The sequence below is a fragment of the Montipora capricornis genome, chromosome 14, assembly GCF_036669925.1.
Source record: "Montipora capricornis isolate CH-2021 chromosome 14, ASM3666992v2, whole genome shotgun sequence".
Lineage (NCBI taxonomy): Eukaryota > Metazoa > Cnidaria > Anthozoa > Scleractinia > Acroporidae > Montipora > Montipora capricornis.
Window position 1 is genome coordinate 3974708 of NC_090896.1, and position 23645 is coordinate 3998352.

Consider the following 23645-nt stretch of genomic DNA (forward strand, 5'->3'; position numbering starts at 1 on the left):
AATTTTCAATTATAACAGTGAGTGCAGCATAAGTTACCATTTGAAAAAATTCTGAATTCACATTGTTCGCATCGTGCTGTTTCAGGGAGTGAGCAACAAGTGGAGCAGCCCGTCGATTTCCAGTTTGCTCAAACCGAACTCATGATGAATGAAATAAGCTCAGGTAGAGTAAGCAATAAATTATTTGGGAGTTTAAGATCTACAACACGTTCGTCAACAAGAACGCTATAAAACAAGAGCGAGATGTGAAAAATTTGCGACATATTTGAGTTGACGTTTTTTTCGCCCTCGCTGTCGTAGATCTTAAAGTCCCTATTGCCATAGTTGAGTTCCAAATGGCTTTTAGCAGGCAGGTAGTTCTCACTGACCTTCTTGGTGGTATGCAACGATTGCGTAGAGGTGTTATGCACAAATGTCGGTGGACGAACTAAAGAAGCGAATGAGAGAGTCCATCAAGGCTGCAATTAGGAGCTTATGCATGGACAAAGATGACGGCTACGAGAACATTGTCTGAGAATATTATTTCCCGTCATTGAAGTAATTTCGCGATTATTCCAAGGCGTTCGGTATAGAAAGTGTGCACCAACTTGTTAATACGTGAAGTACGGTCGTCCGGGTGATTGTCGACCGGACAACCCGAGTGGAAGTCATCATCTTCAGGGTCAAGTGATTTGTGTAACGTTAGTAGATCGTATGAACACTCTGGTCGTTAATGTGATCGGTCAAGGAAGTCGTTATATTATTGGTCGACTGTCAGTTAAGCCTAGCACCACTTTATCACCGTTCACAGACTTCACAGCCAGTGACATCTAGGGGCAGTTTTCAAGATTGCATAAGCCATCTTATAGACGTGTGCAATTTGCGAACTTTTAAAACAAGTTCATGCGATTTTTTAATTTATGATATGCTCAGCAATATTTATCCGTCGCTGTGTTTTCACAGCAACTTCCGTAGTGCACTTTGTAACCTCTGTTGTACTCTCAAACCTATGTGTGCATTCGTCATTGAAACGCCATTTCAGAAGCGCAATATTCTGTTGAGTACTGTATATAATAAAACAGGTCATTGTTTATTATAAAATACAAATACTATGTAAGATTTGTTTAATCTGTGAGCGTAACATAGACAGAAACGCTACCCTTTTTGTGTTTAGATGTATCGGTCGAGACAATTACAAATCGTTCATGATTTTTATCCACTATAGGACCACTGAAAGATTCTGTTAAGGCCTTAGAAGAACAGTACAAAGCGGAGAAACAGGGTATGACGGTAGCTAAAGCTGTCAATAGATATTTTTCTTAGAAGTACTGTACGTTTCTTTGACCGGTATGGAATATTAAGGACATGTGCTTCATACAGGCTGACTGTGCTCAAGTCTTTGAAGCTTTCCTTGTATTTTGTCTCGTAATAGTTGCAAAGAAGCTTTATAATCGATCATTACTTTTTGTATCTTGTTCCATAAAGCTCAATACGATTCGACTCCCTTTTTGGACGTTGGACTATTATTATTGTTATTATTATTATTATTATTATTAATATTAATTAATTAATTAATTAATTAATTAATTTCATTTTTTGGGGGGTGGGGAGAGGTCAGTATAAAAATCGTGGTCACTTGAGTCTGTGGAAGAATTGACGTGGCGCAAAAGTTGAAATTTAAAAGGGTGTCATTGCCTTTCAACTTAGATGGTAATGATTTGCAGCTCGCGTCGAATAGTGGTTGGCTAAGGTGTTATTCCATAGGACTGCACCTCTATATCTAATCGATAGCAGCCCAAATCTAGAGTTGAAAGAAGGGTATATTGATGTTCTTCTACAGATTATACCGTCACACAGTGGCAATGGTAAAAAAGGTTGACTAAAATTTGATTTGACTTGATTTGATTTGATTTGCTCAGCGCAGAGCTGATACATTTATTTATACCCAACGAAAATGCAATGGTAAATTACAAACTCGGAGATTCTTTAAAGTTAAAGAGCCTATGTCACGCAAAATGATATAATTTCATGACACCCAAAATGTCCAACATTGCACTGACCACTTAAAACTGTTGAACAACACAAAAGAAATACAGCAAAAGGAAAGAGAAGCATGGGTGGACGGATTGCATTTGGGTAATCTTGAAAATAGTCGGCCCAACGTTTTTCAAGTTTATGGCAAATTGCCTGGATAATCGTTCTTGCTTAGAATATCTTGTTTCAGTGTGATGTAACGATAATTTTATCAGTAAAGGAATAGGCCATTTCCGAGTTCATGACTGCCTCGTCTTCAAAGAGAATCTAAGTCCTAAGTTTTTGTGATGGTAATTAGTTGTGCTTTACATGTGAATGAACTAATTTTCATAAGAAAAACTTCGCACGTAGACTCGCTTTGAAGAGGAGGCAGGTATAAATTCGGAAATGGCTAATGCCTTGTCATTTTTTAGTTTTAAACTCGAGATTAACTTAAGCTTTAACCGGAAAATTCCCTAAAGTAAGGTAACGTCCCTTTAACAGCTACTAATGGAACAAGGGCATCTCTTAAAAGGAGAAACCAGTAATTCAGTAATAGTCATTTAATTCTTTAGCAGCTAAATACAGTTGCACGTTGCATTTTGACAGTAGCTCCCTTTTGTTTTAACGTTCCTTAGGAGCTTTGGACAAGCAGCGTCAAATGTATGAAGAAAAGATTGAAGAGCTAAGGAATCAAATGGGACCGCGACAGAATATGGAACGAGCATCGAGTATTGGTTCATTTAGTTCTGGATACGGCTCATCCAGAATGTCCTGGATCGAGGACAGGTTAGAAGACTGGGAAGAGTTGCGATAAGCAGGGTCAAGTGCATTGTCGTTCCCAGATCCCATCGTTTCTCTTTGCCGGCGAGGCCTTCGCACGATTAGGGACGGTAACGACAACGTCATTTAAAATTGAAAGTTCAGGTTTATTAATCTTTTTCGTCGTTATGTCGGCTTGTCTTACTTCTAAAAACTAGTGTAACTCCCCAGGAACTGAATTAGGAGGTGCGGTATTGAATCTACGACAGAAAATTCAAATTCGCTGCCTTTTGTTCACGTTCTCCGTAAAACTTGAGAATTGGTCATTTCACGTCGTAGACTTGCCGAAAACGTGAAAGAAATGTACAAAAATTGAAAATGCACGTGCACAGCGTGCAAAGCTATTGTTTTTGCTCATTAAATATGCAAAATCTGTGACGTTTTCGTTGCCGTCGCGTCATAGATCTTAAACTCCCTATTAACCGAAGGGCTCTGGAGAGTCAGGAAATTCAAATTTTTTCATTGGTTAGCTTTACGAACAATAAAATCTTGAACCGGAAGTAAAAATGGCCGATGTTGCGCGGCCGGTCGGTAAAATGATCAGACTGTCTTTGTTTAAAACTACGATCTTTCTGTTCGACACGAGGGGACACACTCTCCAAGTTAAAGCCACTTAAAGCTTCACATGGAAACTCTTTCGAGTGTAATGCTTCTGAGCGCGGCCATGTTTGGTACTATTGATCACTCATATATGAACTCCGGAAGTCTCAGAACCAGGGGCCCGTTTCTCGAAAGTCCCGAAAACTTTTCGGGCCCGAAAAGCCATTTTTGAAAGTGCCAGCCGCTTGATTTGGAAAGCCGATCTTTTGACATGTTTTCAAGGTAACAAAAAGAAAAGTGACTGTGAAGTTTGACGACTTAAATCCTCTCCTTTCTTGAGATACAAAGGGAATTGTGACACCCGAAAATGGCCCGTAAAGTTTCGGGACTTTCGAGAAACAGGCCCCTGGGCTGTAAATTCTTTGTCTCCAGAGCGCTTTCGTTTACTCGTGCGAAGGCCCCACCGGCTAAGAGAAACAATGGCATCTGGGAACGAGAATGGGTCAAATGCTTTAGAAACCAAAGAAAAAAAAAAAGACTACTAGAAAGAGCATCAGAACCGAGTCATTAAAAAACTGAAACTGTTTAGCATTGATAAGCAATTGTTTCTTATATTGAAGCCGCCGGAATTTTTCAGGTGTCTGTAAGAGAAAATTGCTAAAATTGTTCAGATAACTGCAAGGATGACTTCAGTGTATCTTTTCAATGCTACACAGTCTCAGTTTTTTAATGCTTCAATTCAGATGCTTTTTCAAGTAATTTTAGTGGATTTTCACTACACGTGGCATAAGGCCCTTCAACGGAAAGTTACTCCTCGAGTTTCTTTTTAAGTACGGGATAAAAATTGCATTGGGTAGAGCGCACCAGCGTGGGATTGTGGTTAACCAAAAAGGTAAAATAAACCAAATTAACGAAAAAGTCACCACCGAGCACCGGTGGCTCAGTTGGTTGAGCACGGGCTGTCACGCGGGAGGTCGCGAGTTCAACTCCGGCCGGACCAACGCTCAGGGTCTTAAAGTAACTGAGAAGAAAGTGCTGCCTTTGTAATTACATCAGCACATGGAAGACTGGAAGTCGTCTCGGATAAGGAATATAAACTCTCTCACAACCCTTCAATGCTCCTAAACTCTGTGAGACGTTAAATATCCCACACACTAGTGGAAAAGAATAGGGCACGAAGTACCTGGTATTGTGGTCTGTTATTTCCTTGAGCAATGTGGTCGGCTTGGTGTAATCTTCTCAATTGACTACTGATCAATTAGACCACATTACAGCACTAAAACAGACAGTGGTGAAATTGAAGGAGTCCAAGTGCTGAAACGGGTGAATCTGGTAAACCTGAGTACGGATGATTTTGTTTGGCAACATAAGTGTGGAATCAGCCGCTGCTACGTTTTTCCCGGAAGAACTTGTGATTTCATTCCTATTTTGTTTTTGTTTAGCAGGGAAAACCTGATCCAGTTTGAACGAAAACCTTTGGTGCTGAGAGACGAGGTCATTAAAGCCAACGCGCTCGTGAGGTGATGTTTCGTCATTACTTCGTTCATTCGGTCGTTCAATCAGTCAGTCGTACAGATGCACAGGTGGAGAGTTGATCCCCGTCTGTCAGTTGAGCAGTATGGCAGTCGAGCAGTTTGTTAGTCGTTCTGTCAGTTAGTCAGTCAGCCAGTCGGTCGGTTGGTCAATCAGCTACACAGTGAGTCATTTGACCAGTGGGTCAGTTGATCGGTCGGTGAGTTGATCAGTTGGTGAGGTGGTCAGTTAGTCACTTGGTAGTTTGCGCAATCAGTCCGTCATTTGATCATGAGTTTGTCAGTTAGTCGGTCTGTTAATTAGTCAGTCAGCTGGTCAGTTTACCAGTCAGTCTTTGAGTCAGTTGATCAGTCTGTCGGTCGGTCGTTCGGTCGGTTGGTCGGTCGGTCGGTCGTTCGGTCGTTCGGTCGATCGGTCGTTCAGTCAGTCGTTCAATCAGTGAGTGAGTGAGTAAGTCAGTCAGTCAGTCAACAAATGACTTTTGACATTCCATAGGTTTCCTCCCTTAAAAGTGTCAGTTCCTTATCGATATGTTCTCTGACTGAAGATGTTTCTTTTGTTCTCCCCAGAGAGGCGAACCAGTTGAGCGAAGAAATGAGAAAAGAAACCGAGTTTGCCGTAACATTGCAGGTACAGTCCCATTCATCATTAGCATTGTAAAATTGTCAAATGTTAGAGAACAGCTCGTGGCTGTTCCTCAACATGCCGGCCAGGACATAACTTGGAAACCACTTATGGTCCTTGTCCGAGAAGAGAACAGAGATAGAACCTCCTCAGTAATTTTTAATCCCGCAACATTCTACTTGACAAACTTGCTTCTTAATTCATGAAGCTAGATTTTTCCAGGCGGTTAATTTACAATCGAATTGAAACGTAAATTCAGGATTTCTTTCACAAACTCAAACGTTTAACCTCAAACCTCTCAGCTGTCGATTGTCGTGATTGTTACGAACCTTTTGCGAGGTTAACCGCGAGTTATCGTGCGTGAACTATCATGCGGATGGCGTGGCTCTGTTTGCGTTCTGACCACTGATTGATTTGTCTGTATTGGCCTTAAAGGCATCCTCCATTCTTTCCACAGAACAAGTTTAACCCGAAGGAAATAATGTTTGCAAAGTTTGTAAACAAGTTTATTCGATTTCTTTTTTAAGCCGGCGTTTGTATCAGCAAAATTGAATTTGGAATCACTTGTTTCCACTGTCAAATTTTCCTTGAAGCGTTCATCATGAATAATTATGACGTGTTACGGTTGCTCTATTGTTCAGACACAAGGGTAAACGTGACAATTATTCAAGATGGCGCTCCCGCGAAATTTGTAGACAAAAATAGGCGTTTTTAAAACTTATTTATTTATAACCGCTTTAGTCGTTCTGGTAGAGCTTTAGTAGAGGCTTTTTTTAAAATAACTAACTGGTTGGCCGCTTTTAGTTCACCTTCTCACAACGCTGTTATATTTGCCAGATTATTTCTTTCAACACACATGCACCCAGCAGCTGCGTGCTGAAAATATTGTGCCAGCGTCGTGAATAACATTAACGGTAAATTATTTGCGTTACTTTAACCAGATTCCAACTTCAAGTTTAAGCTTTGGCTTTGGCCGGAGCAGATCAGGCTTCAGCAGCGAGGTGGCCATTGTAGTTAAACACAAATCCAAGGGAACGCAAAGTAAGTGAATTGTACAGTCCTCCCCTTCTAAATGGCTTGGCTTTAAGAGATATTGGGGAGTTTAAGAAACGACGACGGCGTTAAAGTAGGAGTTAAAGTAATCGTGCTGCACGTGCTGCTCGTGCGGCATGCGTTTTGGCACAAATTCGTTAAAGGAAGGGAAACGAAAGGGTTTTGGGGGATAACTGAACTCAGTCAGCAACTTCTTCTCCAGCCCCTTTGTCTCCGACAAGATTCCTTTAGATTGACAGCATTTCTTTGTTTCTAGTTTGGTCGTTGGACAAATTGAACAACAAGATCTATGACATGAGGGACTTGTACAATCAGTGTGTCGAAGAGGATATCCCATTTTCTGAAACGGTGTGTAGTGCTTTGCCAATGTCCATTGCGTCAAGCAAGAGATTTGTTTCTATAACTATATTTCAGTGAAATCGAAACCTGACAAACTTAAAATTGATTCACTCTGACCAGCAATTTGTATAGCAACAGTTTGTGGCATCTTATACCTCACTTACATTTTTCCTTATTTTTTTGTTTTAAGGACAGTGCCTACTATTGTAATTGCGCATACATTCTGCGCATCTCGAGATACTCGGATTTCCTATGGCTGGTGCTTATTAATACCGGGATATTTTTGCGCGGTTCAAAACTATGCGGAGAAAGCAGAACTTAGCAAGTGATCTCGGTATTCAAAAAGAAAATTGGGGGTAACCACGCATTTTTCAGAGATAATTAAGCTTCAATTTGGAAAAGAACGCCATACATTGCTTTGTATTTTAAAGCTCTTTACAAATATTTTTGATAAATTATCTTCGAAAAATGCGTGGTTACCCCCAATTTTCTTTTTGGATTTCAATAACACTTGAGAAGATCTGCTTTTCGCTCACGTTCAGTAAACCGCGCAAACATACCTTTGAATTGGTAGGCACCGTTCTTAAATTTAATTTTTATCGTCTTCAATTTTGATTGGTAGGATGAAAATCTGGATCTTTTCTTTGAAGTGGAATGCCACACGCTTATCGGAGTGGCAAATGTGTTCCTTGAATGTTTGTTACATGATGTGAATCACGAGTATGCAGCTCCGATTATCAGTCAACAAGGAGAGGTATGGGTAAAGAATTTAGACAAGTGAAGGTTGTAGGGTGTGTGACTTATCACAATACACGCAGTCATGAATATCAGCCAATCGTATTGTAAAGGAAATACGTGCAGCCGCAAAGCGCCGGAAGATGGTTGCGCATAAGACACTGTGAGACTCATGGTTTCCTCTGACTGGCGGAAAACGTGGCGTTAAAAACCTCCATTAACACTGAAAATGATGCCTTGTGGTGTCTGGTGAGGAGATTAGTTTTGTTTTTATCAAACCTGACCACGATGTCACCTGTGCTGACTACAGCGGAGAAAAAATGAGTAGAGAACACTCCAAGAGAGCTTTAATTTGAGTAGTTACAGTTGAGGATATGAGCTGTAAACCTAGCATCGCCTTGTACAGGACAATAAATAGCACCAGAGGGAAGTACTGCTCCTACACTTCAGGATTTCCTCCACAGACCCAAAACTTACAACCACCTTGTCCTGAACCATTGTTAAGTTGCGGCTTTCTTTTGAATGGTCACACTGTAGGATTTAATCCGCAGAGCCAACACGTAAAAGCATCTTGCACAGCATAATAAACAGCACCACAGGAAAGTACTTCTCAGTAGCTTTCATTTGAATGGTCACACTGTAGGATTTTATCCGCAGAGCCAACACGTAAAAGCATCTTGCACAGCATAATAAACAGCACCACAGGAAAGTACTGCTCAGTAGCTTTCATTTGAATGGTCACACTGTAGGATTTTATCCGCAGAGCCAACACGTAAAAGCATCTTGCACAGCATAATAAACACCACCACAGGAAAGTACTGCTCAGTAGCTTACATTTGAATGGTCACACTGTAGGATTTTATCCGCAGAGCCAACACGTAAAAGCATCTTGCACAGCATAATAAACAGCACCACAGGAAAGTACTGCTCAGTAGCTTTCATTTGAATGGTCACACTGTAGGATTTTATCCGCAGAACCAACACGTAAAAGCATCTTGCACAACATAATAAACAGCACGACAGGAAAGTACTGCTCAGTAGCTTTCATTTGAATGGTCACACTGTAGGATTTTATCCGCAGAGCCAACACGTAAAAGCATCTCTCACAGCATACTAAACAGCACCACAGGAAAGTACTTCTCAGTAGCTTTCATTTGAATGGTCACACTGTCGGATTTTATCCACAGACCCAAAACGTAGAATCATCTTGCACAGCATAATTAACAGCACCACGGGATTGTACTGCGTAGTATAGCTTTCCTTAAAATGATCGCACTTTTGTATTTTATCTGGCCTCAAGACTCGGAACTCCGTCGTAAAGCATAATAAACAGCACCACAGGGAAGCAATGCTCAATAGCTTTCATTTGAGTGGTCAAAACCTTAGGCGCACGCACAGTAAACGTAGAAACCAGCCTTCCACAACTCATGTTAAAAGAAAGATTAACGATGAAAGTAATGTTCAAAGTTTCGAAACATTCACGTCATCATTATCGAATGTAAAGGAAGCAACGCGATTGACAAGTATACATACTAAATACTGGTGTGAAATGAGGTAAATAAATGGAAGCCAAAGATTTGACGAAGTCATGGTAACGCCTTGCGACTTTCATCGTTTATCTCTCTTTTCAAGTGTTTAACAAAGTTAGACCTCCATATTGAATTCAACGGCCCACGTTGAAGATAGTGATAGGTAAGACTTGTGTTTGAAGCAGTACTCTGCCTCTTCTAAACCACTTTTTTTTTTTGTTTTTTGTCAGGTGTGCGGAAGGTTAAAAGTAGAAGTATCAAGAATATCAGGTACTTACGTCCTCAAACTCAATTCCAGCAGTCCGTCACAGTTCTACACGTTTTCGCCCGGGTTGCTTCCATTTCCTCTTATTTAACATTATTTTTATGATTGTTGTAATTAGAACAAAAGATGGCTACTTTTATCTGCAAATTTGTAAGTGGAGAGGAATTTTATATCTACAGTCTTTCCTGCCAGCATAGTTAATAGAGGGGAATGGTTATGAAACCCGACAACTTTCTCTGTTGTAGGTTTTTGTTCTCTTTTCTGGCCTTGACCGTGCACAAAACACAATAGTTGTTTACTCCGTACTGAGGAACTAACCAATAGAAACGTGTTGGTTACGTAATTCATGCATAGTGTATGAGCGCAAAACAAAAGATTGTGCACGGTCGTGGACTTTCCAACCTAAATCTTGGCATCTTTGTTTGCTCCTTTGATGTTTGCCGAGCTTCCTAACCATTCCCCTCTATGAACTATGCTGCCAGCAATCTGTGTTGAAGAACGCTTTATAAAAAAAATTATTGTGGTTTATTTATGGGACTGGCAGATTGTGCAATTCGAATCGTGCGTAATCATGGACAAAGACAATTGTCAGTGGTTCTGACAGCGTCTAAAGTTTGTCAAACACCCTTTTAATTAAACCATAGCAGAAACGCATGGCATAAGGGTTGAAACGTGTAACGCGCGTTCACAGCTTCCGAATATTCAGTGCGAGCTGATTGGTTGAATGTTTCAGTGCTAAGTACTGTAGAATCCCAACCAAAAGCTAACCAATCACATTGCTCCATTTAGCCTGAGAATTGCTTGCCATATAATAATGCTGGTTTGGTTAATTTTTCTCCCAGAAAGAGCACAGAAAATGTTACAGAAACAGGCCCAAGGCGAGATTGAAGATGAAGATGAAGACACCAGCGGAGAAGAGGACGATTTGTTGGTGGCACACAATGAAGATGATATCGAAGATGATGACGAACTCGCGAAGGGCTCGAAAATGCACGTGGTGGTCAAAGTGGTAGAAGCGTACGATCTTCCTCCAGCGCTGTGTAACTACGTGTTTTGCCAATACAAGTTTTGGAATGATGGTAATACAATCGTTGCCCCGCCAATCAACGCTAGTATATCCAACCCCGGACCGAAAACTAACAGGATGATTTTTGAGCACACACAGGTGAGTGTTTTTATGATTGGTTGCATTTCAGGGAGTTTTTCATTTTGTGATAACCAGACTTAACGAGAACGAAGTGGTTAGTTTCGTTAGTTTCTGTGGTAGTGCTAGAAGAGTTCTCTTCTCTTTTGCGTTCGCTGGACTGACGAGTGCGGGAAAACAGACCTCTGTCATTGGTGGAAACTCATTGTGTTGAGCATGCGCGGTGACCCAAACCTCACGTGATACTTCACGTGTTTTACGGGCTCACTGAACAACAGCGGAATTCAGCCCATTCACTACCTTGAATTTATTGCTATCGTAAATTTTTTATTTTGCTTTGAATTTACTAAGTCTATTATCGATAATTTAGAAGACTGAAAGCTTGATATGGATTTTGGGAAATGGTCGTATATTTTTCAAAGGACAACCCAAGTGTATGGACATAAGACTCGAACCTGGGAATGTTTTGTTAATCCGTCATCTCACCACTTGACCATCGCACCGCTAGCTGCTCAGGGACAATATTTTAAACACCTTTTGATATTGCTGTATTGTCACTGGGCAACAAAGAATATTAAACACTGCAAAAGGTCGGTTACTCCCTGTCATTTTAATCTAATAGGTCGATGTTCATGTATCTGTTCTCTTTGTTGTTGTCTCAACCCCTAGTATTGTAATCGTTTATTTTTCCTATCCGCCTCGATTGGCTAGGCTATTTTGTGGGTAAGGATAAATGGAAAATGTTCGAAAGGTGAATGTTTACTAAACTACTGATACGGTTAGGCATGGGTTTCCAAACTTCATGACAAAGCTAAACATTTTAAAATAAAAGCTTAGGCCCGATTACTCTTCAGCAGCTATATTCTATGGGAGACTTAAATAAATGTTTGGTGTTCTGATCTTCAGTGATGAAGGAGAAAGTAGCGGTTCCTATAGAGTAGAAACTCCGGGTTCAAATACAGTCCACGGATATGATCTTTTTATTTCCGTATTTTCTCTGCTGTCACAAGTCGTGCGATACAGTGTCCCAAAATAACGATAATATTGAATTCAAAGCAAATTGACAATTCACGATAATCGTGAATTCAGAAAAAAGATCGTGTTGCGGTAAAGGAATGCGCGTGACGCAACGGGCCCAAATCACAGTCTGCAAACATATGTGGCATGCGGTTTGAAGAGTGCCGTCGAAGGTCGTGGACGGCGGTTTTATCAACGTGAATTTCGACCCATGGCAGAGGTCTTTTTCCCGTACTCGTAGCCCAGCGAACGCAAAAAGAAAGGAAGCCTCTACTAGAAGGGAATTCGCGCGTTAGCCCTTCGTCATAGGGTATACACGGTGTTGAAGATGATGTCGAACTTGCGAACAGCTCGAAGATGATTCGCTCTGTCGGAGAGCTAGCGCTCGAAACGTCGACTCACAAATCTTTCCTGCTTGCGGTGTTAAGTCACGAAATTTTCGTGACTTACCAATGAGAGTTCAGTAAAGTAATTTGGCAGTGTAGCTTCGAGTGACGAGCATTCCACATCATTAAAAGAATGGAGCTTGATATGACAGCAACGTGATACATAGCGACAGGGAGATTGGATAGTTCGCTATGCATGGGTCTTGTACATCTTAGGCGTGTTATAGAGTGGGTCGTAGCACAATATTTGGGATTCTACAGTACTAAAAGTCCTCCCACACATTTCTCACTTCGTTTGTTTATGAAATTGCATTTATACGGCCAGACCGCTTCTTAGCCTTGGTGAATTAATAGAGAGAATTAATAAACTCAAGATTGAAATTTGCGTTTTGCCAAAAGTCAAAGAGACTTTGTTGTTTGACGACAGCTCTTTTATTGCCTTGCCTACTATCTCCAGATATCGAGCACCGAGTTACTTCTCAAAGGAGCGAGACAAGTTGGAATAATAGACTTTTCATACTGTTTGTCGTTAACGCGAAGCTGAATCTCTCTGTTGTTTCGCTCGAGTTCTCTTCAAGTGAAGTTTTTTTTCTCGCTTTCTTTGCAACTGCTTACCCTCGACTGCGATGTGCGTTGTCACTTAAAAGTTAACATCTTCGATTTGCTTTCATTTGGCTTACTGTCTTCCAAATAGAGCACGTCGTAGGCTTGACGTTTAAGTAATGCGATAATTTTTAATAAATTATTACTAATTGTAAATAATTATTTATAATTATGAGTAAATTAATTAGAATTTTGAGATGAAATTGATGTCCATGCTTGACTGGACACACCTTTATGTGTTATTTATGTCTGATAGCAATTTGATATGGAAGTCACCGATGAGTTTGTGGAGTTTGCTTCGGAAGGCTCGCTTGCGATTGAAGTCTGGGGAAACCGAATGAAGGGCTTTGATTCACACAGTAAAGTCAACTGGAATGTAGAACCACAACACAAGGGACTTCACGACAGGTATGGAGTCCACGTGTACCTTAATTGATCTCAAAAGCCAATACTTGTTTCCTTTCCGAAATGTCAACTCACCTTCCGCGAACACGAAGCCGGGTTGAAATAAGCGCCTCGTCTCTTCTCGAAAAAGCGCGTTTCTTCCCTGGCTGAAACGATAGGCGCTCGTACAGAGATAACCAGTTTATCTCAGATCAAAGGATATTATGACACATTGATCATCATCAAATATGTGATGGTGTGCTGTAGGATACTGGTATACAGGATATCACATGGCTGCGCGGGGATACGAAATGTTCTTTTTCGTATCTCCAGCGGTCATGTAATGTTCTGTTTATTATGGAAACACCAATTGAAATGCCATACCAAACCTAACGTAGAACAATGGCGCGATTTATTATGTGACCATAGCAACGGTGATCTTTTCACGGGTGAAGATATTATGTTTTCCCCAGGAGCCCATTAACGGAGCTTCCACCTGTATTGTACCCTTGAGTCAACCCTGTTCCGTATCTTTCTATTTTTAGGACTACTACATTTTGACGTATGTGACGTATGTGACTAAGAACATACGTGAAATGGTTCACATACGTCACATACGTATATGACGTAATAAATGGCTGACCATCGGTCTCTTATGATTGGCTATTGTGAAAACACCTAGTAAAGCCCCCCTTGCGAGGTGCTTCTAAAAATAGAAAGATACGGGAAAGGGTTGACTCAAGAGCGTTAATATAGAAGATTGGAGCTCCGGGTAATGGGCTCCTGGTTTTTCCACGAAAGCTCAATAGCCCACTTTCATTATGTTAAAATTCAGTCCTAAACACAAGGCATCATCTCAAGGCTTTGGGGAATAAATACAAGGATTTGTATGAGTTTATTCCCCAGAGCCTCGAGATGATGCCATTTGTTTGGGACTGAATTTTAATATATCGAAAGTGGGCTGCTGGCATTTCATAGGTGTTTGTATAATAAAGAAGTTGAACTATATACCTTAAATTTATTAAACAACATTTCAATTTTAAATAATTCGTCTCATCTCTCCTTCCTGTTTCAAGAATAAGCGAACCTTTTGAAGTTCAAGTTTGTTAAGGTTGCCACTGCTATTACATTTAGACTTTACTATTTCAGATGGGCTGAATTGCTTCGAAAGATACACGTGTGGGTAGAAATACACGAGATCAACGATCAAGGAGTCTACGCCCCAGTCGAGCTACACATTCAAAAGGACAACCTCACTGGAGGAGTGTTTCAGCTTCGACAAGGACACTCGCGGAGGATTGTGGTCCACGTTCAGCCTGTACCTAGGGCGGGGTCACTTCCGGTTGTCTGTAACATGATTTCCGCGGTGTTTATTGGTAGTGTTTGTATGAGGAGTAAAAACCAACAGCCGTTGGATAGTTACCAGGAAAAAGATCTGTCAATGTAAGTTTGCTTACTCGAACAGTTCAGTACTTGTGATGTATGTATTTCAAAGGGGTACCTGAATGTCTTAATTACACAATATTGTTCTACACTCGACATAATTTCTCCCGATTCTGATTGGACTAGAGCAGTCAAATGTTTATCCCGAATTGTTCTCTGTTGAATCCCATCTCGTTGGATCTCATGTTGGTTAGAGCGAGGTGACGGGCTCAGTTGGTTAGAGCGTCGCACCGGAATCGCGAGGTCACGGGTTCAAACCCCGTTGAAGTCCTGAATTTTTCATGCTTCTCTACGCAATTGCTTTCATAACTGCGAAGATCATAGCTTCCCTTGATTTCATATCCGCAGTTCATATATGATTCACTTCATATACCATTTCATCATTGATTCATTCCTCTCGGGACCATTAGAACCCACAAATGACCAGCTCCCAACGTCAGTGGCTTCATAGCTCAGTTGGTTAGAGCGTCGCACCGGAATCGCGAGGTCACGGGTTCAAACCCCGTTGAAGTCCTGAATTTTTCAGGCTTCTCTACGCAATTGTAAAAAGTGCGTTCATAACTGCGAAGATCATAGCTTCACTTGATTTCATATCCGCAGTTCATATATGTTTCATTTCATGTACCATTTCATCATTGATCTCATGTTTGTCGAACGAATATAAAAGAGTAAGCAATTGTCTGTTATTGACACCTGAAAAATTCAGGTAGTTCCAAGCAGTTAAAACTGCACCGTCGGAATTTACGAGGATCCATGTTTAAATGCTAAAGCCCTGTCCAACTTCGACACCTTTCAGAAAATGACTCGTATTTGTTAATTCCTAATCGTATTGAGATTCATGGAAGATATTTTGCGTCAAATGGAAACTCGGGAAAATCTGAGCCCCAGATGGGATCCCCGTGATGTAGATGAGTGCTCTAACCACTGAGCTACTGGATACTCTGTTGTGAGCAAGGGTAATATATGGTTATTAACTAGAATTCCATTACGCATTCTTATTGTCAAATTTCAAACTGCAAACTCTTAGTAACAATAAGGCATTTCGGGGTTAACACCTCGCTAACTGCATCACGCAGTCACATTAAGGCATATCAAAGATTCAACCAAACGAGTAATGTGAGAAATATATGAAAGATATTATGCATCAAATGGAACTCGGAAATTTGAGATTGCAGTTAAAGAAACCAACAAAAAAATTTACAACTGGTCGCCAAGACCGGCCATTGCTTTCCTTCCATAAAGATATCTCATTCATTTTGGATGTTGTTGCTTTTCTTTGTGTAGTATGCGAGAAAAGTGGTCCACTTCTCTGATGAAACGGCGCGAATATCTCGATGAGCAGATCCATTCTTTGATTGACAAACCAGGTATTTTAATTTATACTCAATAGAACAGAATAGGCCAGGCCACCCTCCCTTCATCTGTGTTAAGTGTTGACAGAAACCCATAAGGGTTGAAACGTGTGACGCGCGTTCACAGCTTCCGAATATTCAGTGCGAACTGATTGGTTGAACGTTTCAGTGCTAAGCACCATATTTGGAAACCCCTCGCTCTTGTTGTTCCAAATATGGTACTTAGCAAATTGAATATTCAGAAGCTTGTTTCCCAGCACACAAGGGGCCGTTACACGTTTCAACGCTTATGGGTTTCTGGTGTTGCCTAACAAAGCCATATCTTGGATTTTGATGTGTGATGACGAAGTTAAATTTTCGTTTCTGAAATCTGGAATGGAAACATTGGTGATTTAAGTCGGTTCCGATTTGCAAGACGGTACTTATCATTCCTGAACGATGAAAATCGGTTTCAACTTTATCGATCTTGTCTTGTCTTGATAATTAATAATTACTTATGCTAATTATAATAGAGCGCTTTTCGAATGAGTGTCGTAAAACCAAAACCAAAGTAATTACTTTGGCCAATCAAAAAGGACGGAGACAATCCAGTAAACCAATCAAAACTCGAAATAATTAAACGTAGCCGGCTCAAAGCGCGGGAAAATGTGCACGCGCAAGCCACGATTGGCTTTGGTTTCACTTCTGATTGGTTGAAAAAGTGGCGCGAGAGCTTTGAACCAATCACTGAGTGAAGTAATCATAAACCAAAGTAATTAACTAATTACTTTCGACACTCAATTGAAAACCGCTCTAGTTTTTATTAGTAATTAATAATAATTGAATGGAGTTAAAGCATCACGTTTGCGTTTAACGCCAAAGGGAAACAGTCGTCAGGCTATTTCTTGTTGTAAAGGAACAATTATTTCCTTGTTCTAATCTCTCACTGGCTCTGTCCCGAGAAGTTGCTGTATATCTCTAGCAAACAGGCAAAAAATAAGCTGGAAATAGTGAAGTTATACTACGCTAAATCTCTCCAACAGCGTCCTGTAAGCATATTAGGGAGTTAAAGAAACCACGACTGCAATGGCGACGAAGCGCCATTTCAAAATATAACTTTGAGCTGTTATAAGTATTTCATGATTATTCTATCTTGTTTATATTATACAATATGGGCGGTGTCCATAAACTGGATTGGTAAGGACGGATTTGAAGTAAAGAGTGATTGAGACTAAAAGATTCACTTAGTTTGTCCACGTTGTCGTCCAAACCTTAACAAGTAGGGCAGAAAACAACCTCGTTCTCAGGGTCTCTTTGTTGACAAAGGAGCAGAAAAGATAGATCCTGGGAACTAGGTTGGGGGAGAGAATTGTTCAAAAAAGCGTGCCGCACGTGCGGCACGATCATTTTGGTTCTTATAACCAACAATATTACTGCTTCTTGGCGTTGCCGTAGCCGTAGCCTTCGTCGTTTCTTAAACCCCCTTTTGCTCACCCGGTATGTTTTAAAGTTCTGCTTGTTCATTTGCAGACAAGTCATCGAGTGACAAAGAGAGAGAAAGCTGGATGATTGACCAGTGGGTGTGTCTAACTGAGGAGAGAAACGCTGTTCTGGTACCCGTTCGGGGCAGTAGTATCCCTGGGGCTCCACCGCATGAAGGGTAAGGGAATAAACCGGTCAAGCCAGTTTGCAACGATTGCAAATGACATCGGTATTAAACACGAAGACTCAGTATAAAAGGCGTGGTGCCTCAGGCACATGCAAATGATTTGTGATAATTTGTGCATTAAAAAAAAGCCCCTTATTGCATTGTGTCCGTAATGTGTCATAAAATGTTATCTGTCGTTCTTTTTTTAATCACCAGTCCCTTTTTTTTTCGCGCTAGAAATAGCTTTTCCGGCTTTTGGATAATTAATCAGTTTGCTTAAATGAATTCAAACAAAAGCAGTGCGTGAAGCGACCCCGTTTTCATTTGAAAAAAGCTTTCTTTTTGACGCGTTTCGCTTCTCATTTTCACGAAAATGGTTTCAAAAGTGGAAGGTTTTGAAAACGCCCCGTTTTTAGTTCGGACAGATATTATACAAAGCCTTTTGAAAAAGTTTCGTAAATTTATCACATGAGACATCAATAATGCTAGTCGCCATTTTGATTTGAAAATGTTTGTAACCCGCATGCGTATTTGCCTTATATGGAAAGCTGATAGCTTTGCGCGCGCGCACTCTTGGAGGAAATGTTTACTGGTTCACACTCGGCTCCGAGGGCACGCGTGAACAACGCATGACAGCTAGGTCAAAACGTCTCCGCACACAGGGGGGAACTTGCCTACGCGAACAGTCACGAGTGAAACTTTGCAAAGCTAATAGCTCTAGTGTGCGGCATGCATAAGAAAACGACTAAGTTGACGAAAACAAAAAAGAAACAAAACAATAGGTTTAATGAGTAAAAACCCCATGACTCGGCTCTACAGTTTTTTTGCGTCCTGACAACGACGTGAAATGGCCATATTTGAAGTTCTTTGGAGTACGTGGGCACCCAGCGATAAATTTTTAATTTTCTCTTGAAAGAGCCACATCATTTGAGCCAATTTAGTACCAGAAAAGGACCTACACGCTCGCCTTGCCGAGCGACTTGAAATAATCGCGATTAGAACTGAGAGAGCGGTTTTCAATTGAGTGTCGAAAATAATTACATGTAGCGAATTGCTTTCGTTTTGCATTTACCTCGCTCAGTGGTTGGTCGAAAGTTCTCGTGCCATTTTTTCAACCAATCAGAAGTGAAACCAAAAACAATCGTTGCTTGCGCGCGCACATTTTCCCGCGCTTTGCGTCGGCTACGTGTAATTACTTCGAGTTTTGATTGGTTTGCTGGATTGTCTCCGTGCTTTTTGATTGGCCAAAGTTTTGGTTTTACGACACTCGATTGAAAGTCGCTTTAGACCAACCTTCGTGCTAAAGCTATCTCTTTCCTTGTTTTTGTAGAACCGTCCCTCTCGGAATGGAAAAGTTTAATCCCGTGATATTTCTGGATTTGCAAAATGGTAAGGAAGTGTTTTCTGGAAAATATCTCTTAATAACTTAATTCCATGGCGGTACTTCAACTTCCGACTCACTTTTTTATGGAATTAAAAAAAGAACTTAAGGGGCTATTTACATGAAAAAACTCGCCCCGGTGCGAGAACCATACCAAGATGAATACTTGATTTTATATCGTGTTTACATGAAGGCACACTTGACGCTAAATAAATACATTTGAGAATGGATTGACGAATTTTACGCATGCTCCACCCGTTCCAGGCCACCGACAGGCCTATTTCATACCGAAACGGAAGACCTTAAACAGCAATGACCAGAACCAGGTTGCTGACCAGCGGTTTTCGTTAAAACAATGGTTTGCTGGGGGTGCTCACTCTCGTGGGCTCAGAAAACCTGATTGTGGTCAGTTTTATTTAAGGTTTTTCTACCGAAACGGTGTTTTTCTTCTTGTACATACACCGTTTTCTAAAATGGCCTCCATTTAAATATTCTTTTGTTTTTATTCAAATTAGCCCTTGATGCCTCGTTCTTAAGCTAAAATTCAAAAGAATATTTCGCCCTGAACGAGGCATCAAGGTCTAATTTGAATGAAAACAAACGAATATCTAAATGGCGACCATTTTAGAAGAAAGGTGTATGATATCGTTGCGAGATTTTGTACCGAAATGAAACCCTCGCTCCGGTATGACTCGTTCCGATATGACATTTTCTTGTAGCATCATGTAAACGAATGCAGAATCACAAGAGGGAACCGGAGTAAATTCCCACGGGACAAAAGTCGCCCCGGTATCATTTAAATACCCGCCCTAACTCGAAGGCGTGACTTATGGCAAAGTAGGAGAAAACGAATCTTAATGTATTCAGTTTTCATCCATTCATGAATTTGTAGAACGAGGAATCCCTAAATAACGGAAATCGAACGAAAAGTTTGTGTCAATTAGGAGGTTGTTGAATCTTGTCCAACTAGAAAATCGGATGATTGACTTGGTCTTCGTCACCCTCAACCGTTTGTTATTAAGAATCTTCAAGTTACTCTTTGATGGTTATTTCCGTTTGATGAAGAAGATACCGATATTGTTATGATGCATCCCTTAACTTGTAGATGAGGTCAGGACGGGCTGTATGGAGGAAGCCGGTCCCGCGGGCGTGGACTCGACTCTCATGTTTGAGAACTCGGATCATATGATGGAACTGCCGATCATAAAATATGACCAAAAACAGGTAGGAAATAACTGTAGACTTGATTAACCGAGGGCGGCATAAAATCCTCGTGACATAAAAGCACACAAGAATTTGGTTTTATCAAACGGTTTAATGAAGGTGCATTGAATCACCGTAAGGAAGAATCTTGAGCTGACGTTCCTTCTTTCATCAGAGCGATGGGAGCTTAAGCACGTGCGTTTTTGAGTCGCGCACGGCAGCCGGAAGTGAGCTGTTTTCCGTTTTGATTTGTCTTCACACAACCACATTTACATTGCTAAGTATCTTTCTTCATCAGAGATGATTAGTATAAAAATCTGGGAAACACCACTGATCTGGTACGCGAAATATTCTCTTCCGGTTGCCGTCCGCGTCTCAAAAACGCGCATGCGTAAGCTCCCTAATAGAGAACTACGACGGCGACGGCGACGGCAACGAGAACGTCATCTCAAAATATAAATTCGCGTTATTGTAATCACTTCGTGACTATTTCAACCTTCTTTTAAATGACAAGGATGTGGTAGTTCCTCAAAAATGACACTGGTCAGAACAGCGCTTAAGGCGATTCCCTTGTTTTTTTACTACCACTGCATCTACTACTGTGCCTAACATTGCGGCACCAAAGATGGCGGCGAGAGAGGAGAGAAAAAAAAGGCCGCTTTTGCTGTTCAAAAGCTTTTTAGCGCAATCATGATAACTTCTTCCGGTTAAGAAGGTCTTGTCTTGGAACTCACCTCAGTCCTTTCACGAAGGTTGTAGGTTATATTTCAACATCTTGTTTTGCTGTAGCGTGACGGGAAATGCTGTCAGGCATGTAGGACGAAACCACTGCAGACACCTCGCCTTAAGCCAGGTTTTAGGTGTTTTAAAACCCCCAAGGTTAAAGTTTCCTTTTTGCGTGTGTTCTTGTCTCCACGTTTAGGTCTCCGCGACTGTATTGTGGGACTCTTCTATCCATGATTCGGTGTTCCTCAATCGCGTCACGCAATCAAATGAGCGAGTTTACCTGATTTTAAAGGTGAGTCACGGACTTGACTTCGGAGTAAATACCACAGTAACTGACTTGAACAAAAAGATCCATTTCTTTTCTATTCTTTTCTCTCGTGGTTTTGAGTGCGGATGAAGCTAGTTCCCACGTTAAAAGGCTGGTTTAAGGCCTTCAATGATTGACACTCGTGAATAAGTCGCCGTACTCTTTCAGTACGAATGAAGCACTACTTTTAGGCCAACCAAAAAGTATCTAAGATATTTCGAGTCTTTTAAACAAAACAAAAAGAAGGAAAGAAAAGGAAACCGCACACAAATTTAATTTTATTATCTCGGGACTTGTATGATTAGTGATAACATCGTCATGGAAACGTGAAATTTCAGGGCCCTATCAGCTTATTCTCTATGGTTTCCTGGCTTTTGCAGGTTATTGTTCGTCTTGCAAGTCCCATCTCCATGGATTTGGTTCTTAGGAAACGGATTTCGGTGAAAATTTACAAGAAGCAAAGTTGGAAAGACAGCCTTCTCAGGAGAATAGCCAAGGTAAAGAGACTTGTAACACAGTGTCGTGTGCTCTCTTATTTCATTCTCCATAAAATAATGTGTGCCGTTCAGATAGAGCATTCAGTTTTATATGAATATACCAATTTACCAATCCTCTTCTGCAGAGCAGAAAAATCTGCAGAACAAAGGATTTTCTGGCGTTGATAGTAAAATGACACCATCTAGTAGCGCCTTTGCCTTTAACAGTATAAGTCTATTTTTAGGTTTGTCATTGAAATTATCTCTGAAGATCTCTTGTCAATATTGTATATCTCTCGCTTATAATTAGAGCTTGAAAGTGTTTCAATTCTGCCGCTTTATGTCTGTGGAGTCGTTGTGGTTCATTCGTTCATATTGTAACTCCTTATTCGTTTTGTTTAGGACATCATAACGAGATCTGGGGTGACTTACGAGCTGGTTTCACATATCCCGCGGGTAAGTGGATCGAAAATGGCGCAAAAGGTAGCAAGGACAAAGACCCTTTGCTTCATATCTAGCGTTAAAACCCGTAGAAATGAGGAAGTAGAACACTGAAAGATGAAGAAAATAGTTGGCCTAATATGTTAATTTGGAAGCCCGTGAGCCCACCGTCTGAGTGTTTCAAGCGGTTGCGAGGGTGTTTTACATCACGCAGCGAAGCAACGCTATTAGGGAGCTTACGAAACGACGACGCCGACGGCAACGACGACGCTACAAAACGATAGGTTTAGTGAGCAAAAACAATGGCTCTGCACGCTTTGCACGTGCATTTTACATTTTAGTACATTTCTTTGCCTTCATCTCCTAAATGACGACGTGAAATGACTAAATTCAAGGTTCTGTGGAGGACGTTAGCACATGACGATAAATTTTCAGTTCTCTCTCTACGCTTCCAGCTCACTCATACGAGTTTAATTCCTCGACAGTTACCCCACATTTTTAACGGGAAACGACATGAAATAGTTTCGTAGTGATACGAATAACGCGAACTCGTGTTTTAAAATGAAGTCCTCGTTGCCGTCGCCGTCCTCGTTTCGTAAGCTCCATATTGACAAGACAACAGGCCGACCAAAGTGGATGGCAACCCAAGGGCTCCATTTCTTTAACTTCTACCGTAATTTACGGCAGGGGTGGGCACCACTCTGAACCCGTTGCATGCACAACTTGTCCCCAGGAATACTGATAGTCATTTTACCCACCACGATTGAATGGAAAGCTGAGTGAACTTTGTAGCGCACGAGCTCGGATTCAAACTCCACTGAAGTGGGGGTGGGGTGGGGCGGATAACCCAGATTACCATCTCCTCGCTTCCCCTCACCCCTTGCAAGGTATTCGACAAGCAGATGTGAAAACTCTATTTGATTCCTCTCACAGCAACCTGGGGAGGAGACGGAAGAACGAGAGAGCCTGGCGCAAATGGCGGCACAAGCTGTAGGGGAAGGCGAGGAAGAAGATGAGTCAGTGCTAAAAAAGTACAGCAAAGGAATTTCGCATGTAGAGAGCCTGCTGGCGTTAGACCGATTGAGACAGGTATAGACTTAAACCAGAATAGGCCTTAGTCACGATAGCCGCCATGTTGGTTTTCAAATTGGCATGCAAATTAGCCATGTGTTATGCTGGGGGGCAAACAGTGGAAAAAGGGCAAATTGCGGAATGTCGGCTCGTCGAAATATTGAAATAACATTGCTAAAAGCCCATTTTAGTATTTAGAATTAAGTAACTTTTATAATAATTTTGATTCTTTAGATTACCTTTGATAGTTTGACTTTCTACTTCGTTAGCTGCTCATTTTTCACTAAAAACGTCGAAGTAACTTGTGTAATCATTCTGTTTTATTACCTAGGTGATAAACATTCATTGAACGTGAAACAAATCATCTGTGTGGCTAAGATGTTCGTTATAACCTCTCGAACTTGTGTTGTTTGCCCCCTCAGAAGTGTGTAGCTAATTTGCATGATAATAGAAAATCCAACATGGCGGCCATCGCGGATAAGGTCTATAATATTGAAGTTCAAGAACGTATTAACCCTGTAAAAATATATGAAAGACAAATATTTTGAAGTACGGTTCTAATAACTCAAATTGGGAATGTCAATCGCCGTTTTAAGCAGCTAAGAAGCCTGAAAATTTAGTTGCCGAAAAAGGCGTGGACTTTTCCCGGCTT

At 41.0% G+C, this 23645-nt stretch overlaps 1 protein-coding gene across 2 annotated transcripts in view; it reads left to right on the forward strand.

Annotated features, from left to right (window-relative positions):
* The window catches only part of LOC138032163 (kinesin-like protein KIF13A), a 49850-nt gene that overhangs the window by 16248 nt on the left and 9957 nt on the right, over positions 1–23645 (forward strand). The window contains exons 19-38 of one of the 2 annotated variants that reach the window (XM_068879768.1): positions 86–163; positions 1205–1261; positions 2631–2781; positions 4797–4874; positions 5457–5517; positions 6453–6552; positions 6821–6912; positions 7526–7657; positions 9398–9437; positions 10275–10597; positions 12839–12990; positions 14116–14409; positions 15694–15776; positions 17271–17400; positions 18719–18777; positions 19875–19993; positions 20895–20990; positions 21386–21502; positions 21884–21937; positions 22856–23011. In XM_068879768.1, the coding sequence (XP_068735869.1) occupies positions 86–163; positions 1205–1261; positions 2631–2781; positions 4797–4874; positions 5457–5517; positions 6453–6552; positions 6821–6912; positions 7526–7657; positions 9398–9437; positions 10275–10597; positions 12839–12990; positions 14116–14409; positions 15694–15776; positions 17271–17400; positions 18719–18777; positions 19875–19993; positions 20895–20990; positions 21386–21502; positions 21884–21937; positions 22856–23011 (2372 nt within the window). The remainder of the gene's footprint in view (positions 1–85; positions 164–1204; positions 1262–2630; positions 2782–4796; positions 4875–5456; positions 5518–6452; positions 6553–6820; positions 6913–7525; positions 7658–9397; positions 9438–10274; positions 10598–12838; positions 12991–14115; positions 14410–15693; positions 15777–17270; positions 17401–18718; positions 18778–19874; positions 19994–20894; positions 20991–21385; positions 21503–21883; positions 21938–22855; positions 23012–23645) is intronic. The other variant, XM_068879769.1, reaches the window with a different exon arrangement.